At 38.4% G+C, this 18,853-nt stretch overlaps 1 protein-coding gene across 5 annotated transcripts in view; it reads left to right on the top strand.

Moving 5' to 3' along the window:
• Window positions 1-18,853, top strand: part of LOC126424750 (CLK4-associating serine/arginine rich protein) — a 178,788-nt gene that overhangs the window by 130,413 nt on the left and 29,522 nt on the right. For 2 of the 5 annotated variants that reach the window (XM_050087471.1, XM_050087470.1), the window contains exon 18: window positions 3,330-3,379. In XM_050087471.1, coding sequence (XP_049943428.1) covers window positions 3,330-3,348 — 19 coding nt within the window. In that variant the 3' untranslated portion in view covers window positions 3,349-3,379. Of the gene's footprint in view, window positions 1-3,329; window positions 7,250-7,512; window positions 8,428-17,030; window positions 17,156-18,853 lie in introns of those variants that run through there. The other 3 variants (XR_007576206.1, XM_050087472.1, XM_050087469.1) reach the window with 3 other exon arrangements.

The raw sequence follows: 18,853 nt of genomic DNA, 5'->3' as shown, positions 1-18,853 counted from the left end.
GATTGGAATAATAGAGAATTGTGAAGGTGGTTCGGTGAACCCTCTGCCAGGCACTTAAATGTGATTTGCAGAGTATCAATGTAGATGTTGACCTCTCGAACACCTCTTCATGAAATTGTAGGGGTGAATTAGCAAGGTTTACCTGCTGTCAGGTATCGCAACGAGATCTTGGGACCTCATGTGGGGTTGTTGCACAGTGGTGTGGCCCAGGACTTCGTATTGGTGGAGGATAATGCTCGACCTCATAGAGTACGGGTGGCTAATATTTTCTTGGAAATGGAAGATACTGCACGCATGGTGTGGCCTGCTTTCACCTCCAATTTGTATGCCATAGAGCATATCTGAGATATGCTAGGGAGGTAGGTTTCATCATGTCAGCATCAGCCAACCACATCATTAACCAGTTGTCAGAATGTGTGTGCAAATCCATTAAGTTGGAAAAAAACAAAGAACATTTTTGTCTACCATAATGCATGTTGCAGTTGTTTTACGTTCTGTGTTCTTTATGTTGTTTCTATTTTACTGTCACCTGTTTACTCTTGTTTTGCAGCAAGATAAATGCAACCTTGGAAACTTTCTGTTTGTCACTTTAATTTTGGACACCAGTGTAAATAATTGCATCATCTGCAAAAAGTCTGAGGTTACTATTAATATCACCCACAAGGTAGTTAATGTACAACATGAACAGCAAGGATCCCAAAACACTTGCTTGGGGCACATTCGAAGTTAATGACTCCCAGTTCAAGATAACATGCTTTGTCTTCCCTACCTGAAAATCCTCAGTCCACGCAGAAATTTCGCTTACGATCATATTTTTGACAGTAAGCATAGATGTGTGCTTTTTGGTAATTGACAAAGACATCATCTACCAGACTGCCTTGATACAAAGCTTTCAGTATGTCGTGTGAAAGGTGAGAGTTAGGTTTTGTACGATCAGTGTTTTCAGAATCCGTGCTAGTTAATTGTGTTTAAGCTCAGAACCTGTTTAAAGATTTTACAACAAATTAATGTCGGGGATTTTGGACAGTAGCTTTGTGGATCACTTCTACTACCCTTCTTGTAAACGAGTGTGACCTGTGCTTTCATCCCAACCACTGGATACGGTTTTTTGCTCAAATCATTTCGGGCAGATACCAGTGTGATTTCTTCATGCTTTTCCAACTAGTTGTGTGCTTCAGCAGTAATGGCTGTACTGTTGGTGATGTATTAATGCATTTAACATTTATTTCTTTTATCTCATTATTTACATCTAATATATTGCTTTTTGATACTGCATTTTGAGTGTGCTTTCTATATTGCTGTATGCGACTGTCTGTTTTGACCCACGTGCACTAACTTTTGTCGTGTTTTTCTGTTTCTATAGTAAAATGTTTGAAATTGTTTATCAGTCTTGTGCACAGTGGGCATAATTCACAAAGCATAGTGATCCATTCTGTCAAATTTTTCATGCATTTGAACATCAATAAAGACGCATTAACAATTAATGAACCTCCAGCTGCTTTAATTTTCTAAGGTGGCAACAGATGGGCTGATGAGAGGAAGATAAGAATGTTTCTTTCCTCTTCAAAAGAGTCATCATTTAAAGCTGGTTCTTGAAACCTTGAAATTATCTCAAATAGACATTTTTTTCCATAGTAAGTGGGTCATCGCATGATTGGGACATTGTTGGCTACAAAATGCTCTGTTTGGCTTAGGCTTATTAGTCGCCACCAACACCACCACCACTACTACTGCTACAACTATGCTACGACTACTTCTACTTCTTTTTATATTACTGGAACAAACCCAAGAGGAAGGGCATAACATTGATTTTTATTGATACCATTCAGAGTTGTATGTTTAGATACCTGCGTCTTTAGGGTTGATAAGAGCGAGAAAACTAGTTCCAACTGCTGAGTGCCCTCCAATCTATACAGTCCATGTATCCAGCAGACAAATACGTCCAGAAAATCCATGTGAGATGGAGGTGATGTTCTGATAGTTGCCAGGACACATGGGAATTCTGGGGAAAATGAATTAGCTGATGTTGGCAGCCAAAATAAGGAATTCAAAATTCTATAACCCAACGTATCATCATCATCATCATCATCATCATCATCATCATATGTGCTATATCCGGCTACTTGTACATCGGCTGTGCGCCCACACCTGCTCACCTGGCTGTTCCCAGATGGGTTTGTGAGCTCAAAATGCCTATGCTATATCATCTCTCTATTATCAAGGTGGTTGAAAGTGTCGGACAAAAAGCATTGGCTGATAGAATCAGCTAGTCGGCCATTGCGGAACTCGTTCCAGCAACTGAGAGTGGAGGAAGGCCTTCTGTTTGAATATAGATAGGGAACATTCTGATGACGTACGGCTTCCTGCTCCAATCGGATGACCCTCTAGTGTGTAATGTCTGCAGCATGTATGTATCCTAATGCACCACTTTTGTAGGTTTGTTTTCAAGGTGGAAGACATGGTGGTTTACCAGGTGATGTGTCCTCTATTTTAGCAGGCAGTTGGGACAAATGTGTTATAGCCTCTTAAGATTTTCTGTAATATCTGATATGCTCCCTAAACTATTAGAGAGAAGATTTTAATATTTTATAGGGAAGGTTGACTCATTGACATACACACACACACACACACACACACACACACACACACCAGATGGAAAACTACAAATTTAACACACGAGGGTTGCCCAGAAAGTAATGCAACACATTTTTTTCCTTCAGTTCTGTATTGAACATAATGAGAATTACACACACAAAAGAATGGTGTTTTATCTACAGACACCTTATTTTTCCACGTAATCTCCATCTTGTTCTATGGCCTTCTTCCTGCGTGAAACAAGGGCGTGTATGTCCTGTTGGTACCAGTCCTTGTCCTGGCGGCAGAGCCAGTGCTTCTCTGTGTGAATTACCTCCTTATTGTCCTCAAAATGTCTTCCACAAATGGTGTGTGTCCTCGCAAATGACAACATTAGCTCGCTGCAACATGCCAGGTGTGACAGCCGTGGATGGAGCTCTGCCGAACCACCTTCTCATGATGTCACCATCCATGCCCAGCAAGTAACTGTACTTCTGTCCACAGCAGATGCTCCATAGCCTTTGCACAGTATTTGTCTGTCATAATTAATGGAACTTGGCGTGCTCACTCAGGATACTTCAAATAATACATACATAACGTTTTTCATTCGTAGCATTGTTTTCAGTTGAGAAAAAATGTGGTGCATTAATTTCTGAGCAACCCTCATACTATTAAGATACATTAGGATACCACAAGTTTGAAAGTTAATCAATGTGAAAATATTTCCATTTGTTTTTCTTCTTCTTCTGTTACAGGCCACTGGTTGACTATTGAAACATCCGTGTACAGAAATCGCTCAATACAGGTAAAATTAAAAATGCGGAGAACGAAAATGCTGAAAATTTTGTAAGACTGTATCTTTCATCATATTTGTTTATATACTGTGAATATTTAGACACTATTATGTAAAGATGACTTGTTTGTTATTCAACTGCCCTTATGCCATTGCATCACTTTCCACCCCAAATTGCTGCAAATAATACTCAGCAGCTGATGGTTTTGTAAGTCTTATTTACATTTGTTACAGAAAATAATGTAAAAAGTTGTTAACAGTTGCTCCTTCTGAAATAATTAATCTTAATCACCTCTGCAATATATGAATAATGGTATACTCAAGGCTTTGACGGTGATTAGGAAGCAACAAATATTTCTCAACTGGTCATATAATTATCGGGTCTTGCTCATGTATTACTTTGTTGACCATCATCTGATCCTGTAATATAGGCTTTGTCACCGGTACTTCGCAGTTAGAGGTTTGAAATTGTGTAGGTGACAGTTTGCTTGGTATTCAAATTTGTGTGTTTTGCAATGCCATCATGTGATCATCTGTATGTTATTTCTCATTAATATCATGTTATTCTGTGGAGCACAGCATTATTATTATTTTGATTAGTGCTTAAGTTATTTAATGTTTATAGGAACGGTTTTCATATTTTGTCATTCACATTCTAATTTATGAGAATTTTTCTTTATTGTGCTCTATATTTTAGCATATAAAATTGACATAGATTAACTTTGTACATCCTCAGTTTGATATTTTTATTGATTCAGATGTTTAATTGGTGAGTCATCCAACATCATTGGTAAATATCACAAAGAAAGGCTATGTGATGCTTGCAGTCCTCTTTGTAAATTATTTAACAAATGGCTTTTCTCAATCCAAAAGCATATTTATTTGGTTCCTAATGAAGTCATAAAATAGTTGCATGGCTGTGTGGCTGTTGCACATACAGCCTTCTCCATTTTTGTGATTTCTTTGCTGTTAAATGAGTAAAACCTGAAATTTGAAGGAAAAAAGCTTGAAGATCAAAGTACCTACTAGTGGGAACAAACAATGAGTCACATGACAAAACAGAGTATATGAAGTTTTTGTAGTTCTTATGTTATATGCAGCTGTCACTAAAATTGTTTATCCTCTGCAATAATTATGTGACAGATGTTTCCTAAGCTGTCATGATGCAATTTCTGATGTACACATAATTTTGCTGTTTCTTAGTAGAATGTAAATTTCAGAAATGATGAAATGTGACAAGACAATCACATTGACAAATTATTAAAATTTCAAACTCAAAAAACTTTAAAAGTGAACTCCCAAGAGTGTCTGAAAGATTTATGTACTATTGGATTCTAAATTGTAGAAAAAAATAATGATGATGATGATCTTTTTATTGGGTGGGGCAGCCTTAGATTGGCACCACATCACACTAACAGATATGGAAAAAATAGTTTTGAGCTAGGAACATACATATTTGTGCATAAAACAAAGGAAAGGCAACCACTCAGCTTCAGCAAACAGATGTGTGGCACATACATGTCCGGAATCATAGAACACAGTGTTAACTAGTTAAGAGTCCTAGCTCTTCTTCTGGAAGAAAGTACACACATTCACACTACCACACAGACATCCAGATGGACACTATCGTGGCTTTGCAAGTTTGGGTGTCGTGTGTGTGTGTGTGTGTGTGTGTGTGTGTGTGTGTGTGTGTGTGTACACCCAAACTTGCATAGCCAAGATGGTGTACATCTGGATGTTTGTGTGTTAGTGTGTGTGAATGTGTGTACTTTCTACCAGAAGAGCCAGGACTCGAAGCTGTGTTCTGTGATGTGCCACACATCAGTCTGCTAAAGGTGAGTGCTGACCTTTGTTATTTTATATATTGTTTCGACAAGGAATATTGTTATAAACTTGAGATATTTGTCATGTCATTGTTAAGGAAGTCTTGTGTTTCTGGTGCCTATATTTATAGGCTGAAGAGCAACATTAGTGTAGTGTTCAACATATTCTGTAGCATAATATTGATTATTATGCTTCCAATATTATTCACTGCAGCCATTGTTTTTGCAAAAGTTTACGAGAGGATTCTTTACTATTATCCTGTACTGTTTCATATTCTGTTAATCTTCAGCTTAACAAAAAGTGGAGTACTCTCATCAATAAGTGTCGAAAAGAAAGCTTTGTTATCGAAAGAAGTGTTAGTGAAAGTATTGCCCTTTTCATAATGCTGTGCTGAACATTTGTTCAGTGGCAATGAAATTTACCTTTGCTTCCACGACTGTTATTAAGATTTAATCAATTCTTTGTTATATGTAAGTGTGATGTGTCCAGACTCTCTCCATTTCTTGAAAGATCTTTGGCACTCACATCAAGGATTATTTAGAATTACAATCCTTGTCATCTTAAAATTGTTGATTTCAGAGAATTGACGAATAGCACTTTTTTAATGTATAATCCATAAATTATGCCATCTGCAAACCACCACTGGTCACATGTCACTATTTGCAGACATTGTGTCTACAAATTATGACTCCCTTTAGTCAAGTTAAGATAACATTGAAACCGTAAAATTGCAAATTAGGTGTTTGCTTAAGGTTTTAATATTGTGGCAAAACCATTTTACATAATACACTTATAAGTTTCACAAACTAATTCTGGTTTTTGTATGTGCAATGTTGCATCACTAGTTTGGTACTGCTCATATTGGGAAGTGATAATGGAAGGTAAGTAAAATGGTATAGTGAAGGTGTCAGCTTTGTTCTGAAGAAGACACATTGTTAATGCCGTTCTGCCAGCTTGTGGCATTCTCATTGTATACCGCAGTGCAGAAATTGCTAGGCAGTTAGGCTTTAGGCCACTTGGATAGTGAATTTGCCATTAGTTGCATTTCCAGCGAATCACAAACATGAATACTTAATATTTTCACTATGCCATGTGGCGAAACAGCTTTCTGATAATCAGTATCAGAGAATATGACACACAACTCTCATAAATATTTATTTATTTATAGTCACGAGAGGCAGAGCTGCATGAGAAGATACCAATTTTTGCTCATACCCATTGAAACGCCATTATTTTTATATACAGCATTTTTATTCCAATCTCGTGACCTGTTCATTTTCACTTCATCTGTAATCAGTGTGCTTAGATGCTCTGGTTGGATCTTGCAATGTAAATAAATAATCAGAGGAGAAGAATGCATTGTACTACTATGTTCAATACCACCATTCTGTGGTTAGAGAGAGAGAGAGAGAGAGAGAGAGAGAGAGAGAGAGAGAGAGAAATTTTGATATTAATGAACTTTTCTAAAAAGGCCTTTCCTCGCTATATTGATGTTCTGTTTGGCAAAGATGTTGTGTACTGTAACAATTACAAAAAGGCTTTGACACACGTATTTTTTTAGCTGTGGTTGTCAAAAAGAGAGATCGGTTTTGCTGTTGTTGGAATGATCTGATTAGTGCTATTACATATAACATAGCTGTCTGTATATACAAAGCCTTACTTCCATCCTCACATATCCCGTCTTTGTGTACTGAGTCAGATGATGTTTACCTCCACTTTCTTTGAATATAATAAAATTGCTGTACTAGTACAGACTTAAGTCAACTGAGTAGGCTTGGAATAAACTTTCACCAGATTGTTTACCAAAATACTGTCATATTATCAATTGCCAACACAGAGGTTTCATATTCTTTGTAGATGCTTTCCAAAAGAGACAAACAGTGAAAAACTTGCGCCTCACATGGGGCATCCTGTGAAAGGTATTAGCTTACTGTTTTCAGTAAACCCTTGATAGGAAAAAAAAAAGTTATGTGCACGGGAGTCTTCCAGAGTAAAACTTTTGCAGTCTCCTGCACAGACAATGGGGGAAGTTTCCATTATTGTTATCACAAATTGACAGAGGTTTTAGAGAAGCAGATGGGTGACAGTAACATCATAATTTTGCTACAAAAATGTTTGTTTATTGGTGAATGTTTTTTGAATAGATTGACTTAAAATGGGAATCTCTTATATTCGGTCATCAGAAGTAGCCTCTCAAAATAACTTGCCTGGTTTTAACATACAAAACAGTTGTGAGAAGCAATTTTTGACAAGTGTATCAGAACCTTTGTATATTGTACACTTAAATAAGGTAACATGATGGATGTTTCATTTGTTTGCAGAGTTTCTTCCCTTGCAACTTCTAATCGCCAACACTCTTTCATTCATTAAGGAAGAAATTAAAAGCCTTTTTTCCCATGAGATCTCTGGAAGAAAGACATGTTTACTGCATTGGCTATTATTTATTTTTATTTTGTGTACTTTGATGTTTCGACTGTGTAGCCATTCTCAAAGGCAATATTTAATCAATTAATTACAGATATTTTGTGTTCCAGTCTGTGGTTTGCTGGGCTTTAAAATAGTAGCAATTATGTTTGGTATGGAACAAAAAGTAGTTTGTGGTTTATACTGTACTGAAGATCATAACTACTGTTTTCACGCCCTGCCAACCAAGAACTGCCAATGAAAATGGCAGGAACCCAAAACATTGTAATTAACAAGTTAAACTTGAAACGGCTACACAGCTGAAACATCACAGTACGCAAAATAAAATGGGAATAAATGACAACTGAAGCAGGAAACTTACTCATTTCAAGAAGTTTATCACAGTTGTGGATCCTGTTGGAGCTAAATTATTTGAAGGATGTTCAGTTGTAGTTTTAATTCTGCATTATTGGCAGCATTTTGATTTTGTTTGGTTATGGTAAAAACAATTGGTGGCTTCCTTGGCATATGTACTTCCTTCTGCAGAACAATGTTAATCTTACCCTGTAGCCCTTACGTTATTACTACTCCAGTATTGCAGTTAAGTGCTTAAACCCAAGGAAGTGGCTACTGCCGAGATGTTCAACGAAGTGTGTTGTTTCTTTCTCCAGTAGTCTATTTGTGGAGAGTGAATTACAAATATTTATAAAAAAATTTGATGAACAGATTACATTTCTTCTTATAAATACCCTTCCATTTTGTAAATAAAAAAATAGTGACTTACTCATTATTTGTATTTTGTAAACCTTTTTTCACTGAAGCATGTATTGTAATTAAAGTTGTTGCTTTTTGATAAATCTCTTTCATTACATTTAGTTTATCCATTTCCACATTTTTAAGAATCCTCCATAAGTAATCTGATTCTCATTTGAGATGCCTTTAAATACTACATTATTCAATAGTAGTGATCATTATTGCGCAGGAACAGATATAATATAGTAGTGGAGTGTGAGGTGTAGACATGGGCAAATTGAAATGGAGAACAGGAAGTAAATTCAAAACACAAATATTTATTTAACGCTCTCATCAAAAAATGTGTGGTGGCCTGAGTTGTTTTATATTGTTTTGTGTTGCTATCCATCTCGGGAGGTGACTGTTCATTAACAATAAATTATTGCACTTGGGTCACCTTTTCTGCATATAAGTTATTAGACATTCAAATTTTGAAAAGGTCAGTGCTTCGAAACTGACTGCAAATAAAAAAAGTAAGTATATATAAATAACTTGTGATTGAAAATATGGATGATGATGATTTTATTCTCTTTTTCTAAGTGACATTTATTTGTTTTCTTCTTTTGGCTCTACACAAACTTTCAGTAAATGGAGAGGCAGCAGCATGTTCCCACCAGAGAACAGAGTGCCTCACCGATTTAAAGAGCTTCTTAACGTTATCAAATTGGGTGAGAAAAGAAAGATAATTGCAATACAGTAGAGTCTCGATAGTTCGAGGTGAACGGGATCGGAACCACCTCGAACTATCGAAAACTTGGACTATCAAAATTTAAATAGGAAAAAGAAATAATGATATTGTAAGTAATACAGGTCAAAATATGAACTTTATTAAAATAAAAGTATTTACATATGCATTTGCATTGGCAGAATAACAATAATTATTTATTTAAACAAGTAATAGTGAAGTGTCTTTTGTTTGGGGAAGCTGCAAAGTTTCCTCGCGGCAATGTCACGCCACTGTCTTAGGAGCAGTAGGTCAGTTGGTGTCGCCTCAGGCTGTTGTTCCACGTAGCATATGGTGCCCTCGAGAGCAGCATAGCCATTGGTGTGACTCATCATCGGTGCAGACTCTGCCTCGTCACTCTCACACTGCGATGGAATGTTAACCATGTCAATTATAGAAGAGTCTGTCACTTCCAACTGTTCGTCCGAATTTAACCACTCACCTACTTCCACCTCTTCACACCCTGGCAATCTTCTGATTAAATTACACAATGGTTGATTGTCCTCATCTGCTAAATCTTCAGTTTCTGTGTCTGGCATACTTTCCTGTAGAATTTTCCCCCATGACTTAGAAATTGTGTCTGACTTTATTTCGCTCCAAGATTCGCTAATCCAGTACACGACGTCCTTCAAAATCACTTTCTTCAAAGCTCCTACAATGCTTTCATTGTCTTCGAATTGCAGGATTGACTGTAGCAATTGCTGTTGATACTTGATTTTATTTTACTTTTTTTTTTTTAAGACATTCCAGAATGCCCTGATCCATGGGCTGAAGGAGACAGGTAGCGTTTGGTGGGAAAAACTAGGCGTGAATACCGTCGCACTGCAGTTCTCCTGCACTTTGAATGTGAGGATGCATTATCCATGAGCAAAATTGCTTTGCGTGGCAGTCCCCTTTCTTTTAAAAAAATTCTTGCAGTCAAGTACAAATGAGTTAGAAAACCAGTTCTTGGAAGATTTCCTGATTCATCCAGGCATTATTCTGATGTGTAAAGACAACCGGAAGAGCTGAGATGGGTACATTCTTGAATGCTCTTGGCTTGGCAGACTTCCCAATCACAACAAGTTTTAGTTTGTGGTTTCCAGTTGCATTTGAAGCCGCTGTAACTGTGAGCTGCTTTCTTTTTTTGTGCCCAGGAGCACTTTTTTCTTCACAAGAAGCACGTGTTCTCGCTGGTAACATTTTAAAATTTAGCCCAGTTTCGTCACAGTAATATATTTGCTCATTAGACAAATTTTCGTCAGTTATGATTTTTTGAAACTCGGCGATAAATTTTGAAATGGCCTGAGTGTCACCAGAGAGTTTTTCTCCACATACGTCTAGCTGACGCACCCCATACCTCTTCTTCCACTTGTCGAGCCAGCCCACACTAGCGGCGAAATTGTCATCTTCCTGCTGCTGGTTTCTGAAAAACAAAGCTTTTTCTTGCAAGATTTGGCCAGAAATCTGAGCACCCTTCTGTGTCTGTTGAGTAAAACCCATGAACAATGCCTCACTTGTTTTTTCGAAGTCTGACTTCTTTATACCTCTTCGACTGAGAGATTCGTGTGAGCATTTCTGTGAAGAAAACTGTTCCAATTTGTCGGTTTCTTCGCCAGTCACCAACAGTAACTTCACCGACACCATATTCGAGAGCAAGTTTTTTTATTGTTTCTCCTTTTCAAGTCGTCTTTGTGCCTTTGCATCTGAAATTAGAAGCACTAATTTCCTCTTTTTTGTTACCGCACTCATCTTTGTAAGGTGCACAACGGAACACACAGTCAACAAACAAAACGACACACAACACTGTACAGTACAGGTACTGGGAACTACAGCAGCGTATGAACTACCTAGTTTTGATCGGTAGCAACTTGCAGCAGTCGGAGTATTTTGTGTCCTACTGACAACAGATGTTTGTGCACAACAGGGCAGCGAGCTAATCGTCGGTGTTGATTGCATTGTGGCTCAGATTATTGGAAACTCAAACTATCAAGACTCTACTGTATCTGGATAACATTGATTTTGAATCTGTAGCATTTAAGCCCTGATAGCCTGTTGCAGAGCCCGTCAACAGGACTACATATAGACCAATAAGGTACTTACAACAGAAGTAGAACTGAAAATAACTATTTGTGGTTCACAGAAATACTGAGCATGTTCAAAATACATTGACCGATTTTGTTTTTCAGTCATTATGACTACTACTTTATCTGGTGGACAACAGCTGTGTTAGCTACACTACCATGGTGGTGTAATAGTTATACCTGTCTAGTATGCAGGGAGACCCAAGTTCAAATCCCAACCAGGGCACAAATTGTAATTCATTTATTCAGCTTCCACAGTTTTTTTTTTTTTTTTTTTTTTTTTTAAATATTAACATGCGGAAAATAAAGCTAGTTCATACTATTTCTAGTAAAATAACACACTTGGATAAAATTTTCTGTAAAATAGCATTTGTTAGATAATTTATCAGTTTTGCATTTTGAGGCAGAATTTGCATCTATACTTTTCAGGTCCATAGCAATCAGTATGAAAAGGATTAGCTGTGCCAACTGCAGTGTAGTAATTAAGCTTATTTTGTTTCAAGGCTTAATTGTCCTTTGTAGAATTTATTATGAAACAGTTAATATTTTTATATCACATACAGAAATTGAAAATAATGATTATGATGATAATTGTGGTGTCACCGCCAGACACGACACTTGCTAGGTGGTAGCCTTTAAATCGGCCGCAGTCCGTTAGTATACGTCGGACCTGCGTGTCGCCACTATCAGTGATTGCAGACCGAGCGCCGCCACACGGAAGGTCTAGAGAGACTTCCTAGCACTCGCCTCAGTTGTACAGCCGACTTTGCTAGCGATGGTTCACTGACAAAATACGCTCTCATTTGCCGAGACAATAGTTAGCATAGCCTTCAGCTACGTCATTTGCTACGACCTAGCAAGGCGCCATTATCAGTTGCTATTGATATTGTAAATAATGTACAGACGAGAGCTACGTTCAACATTGATGGATTAAAGTTAAGTATTCCACCATCTGCGTCTGTTTTTCTAAGTTCTAATTTCCTTGTCCTGTTCCAGACCTCACGCCAGCCTGCGTGAGTTTAAACGTGTGCCTTTCGGTTTCCTCTAACATTAGTGGGTTGGCTCTCCTGCCAATCCACAACAATAATAATCTCAAGGTCCATTTAATGTGCCTGTTATTAATTTGAGACGAACGGGGCGTGGACAAGTGGACTCATCCTTAGGTGTTTAGTGCCTTTTGTTGCCAAGCACTGCACAGGGGTGTGTAGACTTTGTGTGGTTGTGTGCAAGTCATTAGGCTGCAGCCCAATCTGGATCGGACCTCCACTTTTAGCAGCAACTAGTGCAACTGTCATCACCTGTGCCCGTGGCCAAAGTCTTGAGCTACTTTCTAGCAGACTTCAAACAACTATACATTAGACCTAGCAGATAAATATTCACATTAGGGATATCTCTCCACATCTCATTCTGCAAAATTTTCTCTAAAATGTCTGTACATTTGATTGGCCACCTCAAATAATTTGTTAGCCACATATGCTACGGTTTCGTAATGCCCTCCTTTCTCATGCTTGGAAACTTTTGACAAGAATGGTCCTTCCATAAAGCATTCCAAAATCTTTGGTTCAGCAACATCTGAATCTGCAGTAGCCGTATCCTTGTTGATCGTTAAATCTTATCAGTCCCTTTGGATGTCCATTATGGTATTACACTGGTCAACAACATTTTTGTTAGAAATGAAGTAAATAGTGTCCTTTGCTAAGTTATGGATGCTGAACTCAAAAATAAAATCATATTTTAGGTATAGGGATCAGTTTTCATGTGACATGCTATCCTCTATCCTTTGAAATCCTTGGAAATGCTGCACTATTTTTCTGTGACTTATATGCCTGTCAGATCTAGTCATTGAAAAATAATTGAAATATGCACAAGGAATTAATCACACATGCCCTCTGTTCCAAAATCTACTTCCAGCAAATAAAGGTGGTTTGACAGAATTCTAGGAGCCTTGCTTAACATGTTCACTGCAGTCAGCAGTGCGGGCCACTAATGTTCTAGGTGGACACTTGTAAGCGCACTTGAGCTGAAATCATACCCCTGCGAAACCTGTAAGTTCATGCTGTGCACATATGTAATATTGACAGCGAATATAACATCTGCGTGAGAGGTGGTGCTAGATATAGAAATACAAGTATGCTTTAGCTGCATGCCGATCATGTGATGAATGCTGCATGCTGTCTGCCGCTTATAAGCGGCATTTGCATTTATTGCAAACAATTCTAACAACTCTTCTGCCGCTTATAAGCGGCATTTGCATTTATTGCAAACAATTCTAACAACTATTGCAAACTGGAAAGAAAATGCAATTCAAACAAGTGATAAATCTGCTCCAGTGAGAAAGAATTAGTCTGAAAACACCAAAAGATTTATCAAACAGAGAAAAACAGGAGTCATCTGCAGTGAGGTGTTATGGAAACCCAATCCCATATAACAAATAAGTTTGCAAGGTGTAAAGGTGATGTTTTTATAGCAAACCACAAATAAGTCCACATACTGTACATAAATCTCATGTACTGAGCAATCAATGGAACAACATTTTACTTGTCTATCAAATAAAACAAACACTTTACAAATCAAACACAATCAATCATCCTCTGGACATCCCATTACATTACGGATGTGTAATACATCGCTTCCTCATAACTTGCTTCTTCCCTACAGTTTTGTCCCACTTTTGCACATGTGTCTACGATATTTATTACGCACACCTTTTGTAACGCCTATTGGTGGAAGTACTCCCTTTATTATCTGTATTCTATAATCATACGATGTCATTTTATGCCCTCAGTATTTATTATATAGGTAATGTGAATCGAAATTAGCATGTCAACTACATGGAAGAATAGTTTCTTTGGCCAGAGGATAGTCTTTCGTTCACATAAATAATACAACATCTGGTCCTGCCTATCGGTCCCAGACATACAACTATTATATTTGATAATTGGCAATGGTTTCGAGACTATTTGCTGGTGTGCATTCGGCACATGTCCCCATTGTATTAGGATATTCTGTGGAAATATAGGAGACCTCTCAACTATCCTTCTGTTTGCCGATCATTACGCCACCCGAATATCGTGCAAAAGTGTCTCCTTTCCCCAGTTTTGCGCATACCACGCCTTTGGGGTATTTCTCCTATTTACCCTTAGTGTCCCAGTGCAATGTGTTTTTGCATTCAACAGGGGTTTAGCTAAAGCGGAGCTGTTGTAAAAATTGTCTATGTAAATGTGATGGCCAACATGCAGCTTTGCTTACAACAAATGTAATACTACCTTTCCAGTATGTTCTTTTCCCCCCATATCACCACACATCCCCGTGTACACAGCACATTTATTTACGAAACCATCTGGATTATTTAGCTTATACATTTTGATGCCATATTTATTCCTTTTGTTCTGTATATATTGTCTAAATGACAATTGTCCCCTCCAAAGAATCGTTGATTCATCTAAAGATAGATCCCTACCTGGACACATTCTGTTGTTAAAGTAATTCAATATAGGGAGTACCGTATATAGTCAGTCATCTAGTTTCGGGTCTCCTGACTCTGGATTTTTCACAAAATTCAGTGAATGTAAAATGAGCAATTATCTGTCTCTGCCCATAATCGTCACTATTTGTCTATTTTTTAACAGTGGGTCTTTCTTCCAGTAGTCTTGTAATGGGGCATATTTGACATTACCCATATGTAATAAAATACCCAGGAAGACTAGTATTTCTCCTATTCTTACAGGTTTCCAATTACTAATCCTAGAGCCCTCTTTCATATTTTCACTCGCAAATATATTGTGTGTGTTACCATTCGTTTCATCAACTACGAGCTGCAGTATGTCATCTGTAACCAGTAGGCTAAAGACGCAGCAGGACTTATCTGCAAACATTCTGCTTTTGTAATCGGATGATACTGCATTCCATGTGGTTCTTCATGCCAAGTCGCATCTGGACTGCTTACTTCTGCGAGCATGGGTTCTTTATCGTCAGTGATTTCCTCATCGTCGTCGTCCATCGCAAAACATCTTCGACAGTTCTGCTTCCACACTGTCATCACTATGGTATGTTTCTGCAGTCTCCAAATTCCAGCCACCCGCCTCTGGTTTGTCCCCTCTGAACTCAGTATCACTATCTTCTAACACACTCAGTAACTCGTGGTTAGTCTATTGTTCACTCTTCCTACTCTTTTTCAGGTTAAAAGGCCCCGGTGTCTGTTGATTCGCCGCCATTGCAAACAATGCACAAAACAGACGACTAAAGACGAAAACACACAACTGCAGACAGGAAAATGTTACATGATATTGCGTTGGTTGCTTGTACGAACACGAGTGCACAGCTGAACAAACTTAACGAATACTCAGCTAGCAAACGCACCACTTATAAGCCTTACCCGCACTGGCGTGTTGATCGCAGAAATGCTTATAAGTGTCAGCTGCAGCGAACGTGTTAAACACCCACGATCGGATTGTGATTGTCATCACAAGCCGTTCAGTGTTGTGAGTTGTTGAAAGTGACTGCTCGTTGTTCTGCATTTGTGTGTCTGTGGTCTGTATTAATTCAGAGGAAGAAATGTCTCTTATCTATGTAAGAAGCACTAATTCTTTTTGTTGTTTCTGTAGAGAGTGACAACTGAAACTGCAAAAATTAAAACTTAATACTCTTGTAAACAAGTGCTACGAGCTTTATTTAACGTGTAAAGGTCGGTGACCAGGGCAAAGTATTGGACCCCCACATATGATGGTAATCTTGTTTACTTATTTCTCGTGTTTGAATTTCGAAGTCTTGTTGCAAAAGTGTGTCTTTTTCCAGGTAAATATAATATTTAGGCTGCTGTAAGCATTTGCAAAAACCATTATTATGTAAAAACTGAGGCCAGTACAGAAATTCTGAAATTGGATTCATATTCCTAAAACATACAGATATTGTGAACACATTGAAATCACCTGATGTGTATGCACAAAGTTCCTCAACAATACAGATGATGATCATTTATGACCAAATGAAGGCAGTAAACTGATGCAGATTGTAACACCCACAAATAATCATTTAGTCATTGAAATTAAAGAGGATTAATAGTGAAAATGTTCCTAACCAAGTAGCTACAATCAATGGTAACTTATGGCTAAATGTCTCTTAATAACTAGCTACTAGCTCTTAAAGCAGAAATATTTAAAGTTTATTATTTGTACAAAACAAAATTTTGAACTAAAAGGTTCATGAACCTCAACTGGAGTCATTCATGTCAAATGCATGGACATACAAAGCTTAATCATTTATGCACAAAGCACACTACAGACATTGATTCATTTTAGGATAATAGAAAACAGCCATCTGTTTACAAGTTAGTTGCTTACAAATCACTTTTATGCTGGATGATGATAGTACTGGTGGAGAAAGAGACAGACATTGATCACATACAAAGAACAACAGTGAGAAATGCTGAAAAATCTCAAATCACAGACCTTCCAAGGAGGAAATCAAGTGGAAATATGTAAAGAAAAGTCCAGGAATGGTTCTAAAGACAGTTATGAACATTCTTCAGCCCTCTAGGTATCCCATAGACTCTGTGACGATAAAAAAACAGCTCTCATAGAGGTACATATAGATTCTTTCCACATTTCATGAATGGAATGATAATAAACCATAACAAAGTTTCTAAGTAGTTACCTCCACCACGTACTTGGATGCAGATGGTTGTGTAGATGCAATGAAAGGAGTGTGTAAATCACATTATTTAAAGAAAAACCCAACATTGTAAATTGTGCATTTTGGCAGACTCATTAGACTGCTACCTAGAGAATTACTTCATTGTACACATGTATCATGATTGCTGATATCTTTCAAGACTTTGTTTCATATTATCACTTTTCAGTGGTGGCAGTGGAAATAGAAAGATATAAAATTTAATAAAGACTGAGACCAAGAAGGGTAATAAAGATACTGAAGACACAGTATCGCACGGAAATGTCGAGATGATTTGGATAGAGTTCTCTGAATGTAAGTGTCAGTGATGACAACATCCAATAAGTAAATTTATTGTTTTACTTAAGATTCCCTTCATGTAAAAGTCAAAGGGAATGTGCCAATAGCTCTAAAAATTTATTTTATGCTAAGAGGAACTTCGATTGTTTGTTGGAGTTAAGGCAAACATTGTGATCTGATGCCTAATTATTATGAAAGTGTTTGTGCCACAGAAATTTCATTTCTCACACTCCATGTAACATACTTTACTATACCTAACAATGTAAAATCGAGGATGGAATGTAATAATATTATAAAAAGGAAAATTTTTATTCACCATACAGCGGAGATGCTGAGTTGCAGATAGGCACAAATGCAACTCATACACATGACCGCAGTCTCTGGCAACTGAAGCCACACTACTAGCAGCAGCACCCTTGCATGATGGGAGTGGCGACTGTGGGATGAGGAGGAGGATGGGAAAGGGGTAGTAGGATAGGGGTGGGGGCAGTGAAATGCTCCTGGGGAGCGTTCAGGGACGAGGTGGATAGAGGATAGGGCAGCTGTGTGCAGTCAGGAGGGTGGGGGGTAGTGGAAAACCGGAGGAGTAAAAAGACTGGGTACAATGATGGAGTGAGGGCTGTGTAGTGCTCGAACAGGAACAGGGAAGGGGCTGGGTGGGTGAGGGTGAGGACAATGACTAATGAAAGCTGAGGCCAGGTGGGTTAGAACGTAGGATATATTGCAGGAAAAGTTCCCACTTGTGCAATTCAGAAAAGCTGATGTTGGTGGGAAGAATCCATATGGCACAGGCTGTGAAGCAGTCATTGAAATGAAGGATGTCGTGTGGGGCAGCGTGCTCAGCAACAGGGTGGTTCGCTTGCTTCTTGGCCACAGTTTGTTTGTGGCCGTTCATGCAGTCAATCAGTTTGTTGGTTGTCATACCCACATAGAACGCGGCAGTGGTTGCAGCTTAGATTGTAGATCACATGACTGGTTTCATAGGTACCCCTGCATTTGATGGGATAGGTGATGTTTGCAACTGGACTGGAGTAGGTGGTCTTGGTGGTAGGATGTGTGGGACAGGTCTTGCATCTGGATTTATTACAGGGATATGAGCCATGAAGTAAGCGGTTGGGAGCAGGAGTTGTGTAGGTTTGGTGGACGCAGGAATACCAGTATGGGAGGGGTGAGAAGGATAGCGGGCAGGACATTTCTCATTTCAGGGCACGTTGAGTGGTAATCGAAACCCTGGCAGAGAATGTAATTCAGTTGCTCCAGTCCTGGATGGTACTGAGTTAAGAGGGGAATGTTCCTCTGTGGCTGGACAGTGAGACTTTGGGAGGTGGTGGGAGACTGGAAAGATAAGGCATGGTAGATTTGTTTTTCTTCAAGGTCGGGAGGATAATTTTGGTTTGTGAAGGCTTCAGTAAGACCCTAGGTATACTTTGAAAGGGGCTGCTCATAACTGCAGATGTGACAACCACAGGTGGCTAGGCTGTATAGAAGGGATTTCTTGGCATGGAACAGGTGGCAGCAGTTGAAGTGGAAGCATTGCAACTGTTGAAGTGGAGGTATTGCTGGTGGTTTGTAGGTTTGATATGGACAGAGGTGCTAACGTAGCCATCTTTGAAGTGGAGGTCAGCAACTAGGAAGGTGGATTAATGGGTTGATTAGGGAAAGGGGGAGAAGTTGTTGAGGTTCTGGAGGATCGCAAACATGTCATCAATGAAT

Source organism: Schistocerca serialis, chromosome 10 (assembly GCF_023864345.2).
Source record: "Schistocerca serialis cubense isolate TAMUIC-IGC-003099 chromosome 10, iqSchSeri2.2, whole genome shotgun sequence".
NCBI lineage: Eukaryota > Metazoa > Arthropoda > Insecta > Orthoptera > Acrididae > Schistocerca > Schistocerca serialis.
This window is presented reverse-complemented; position numbering and strand designations above follow the sequence as displayed.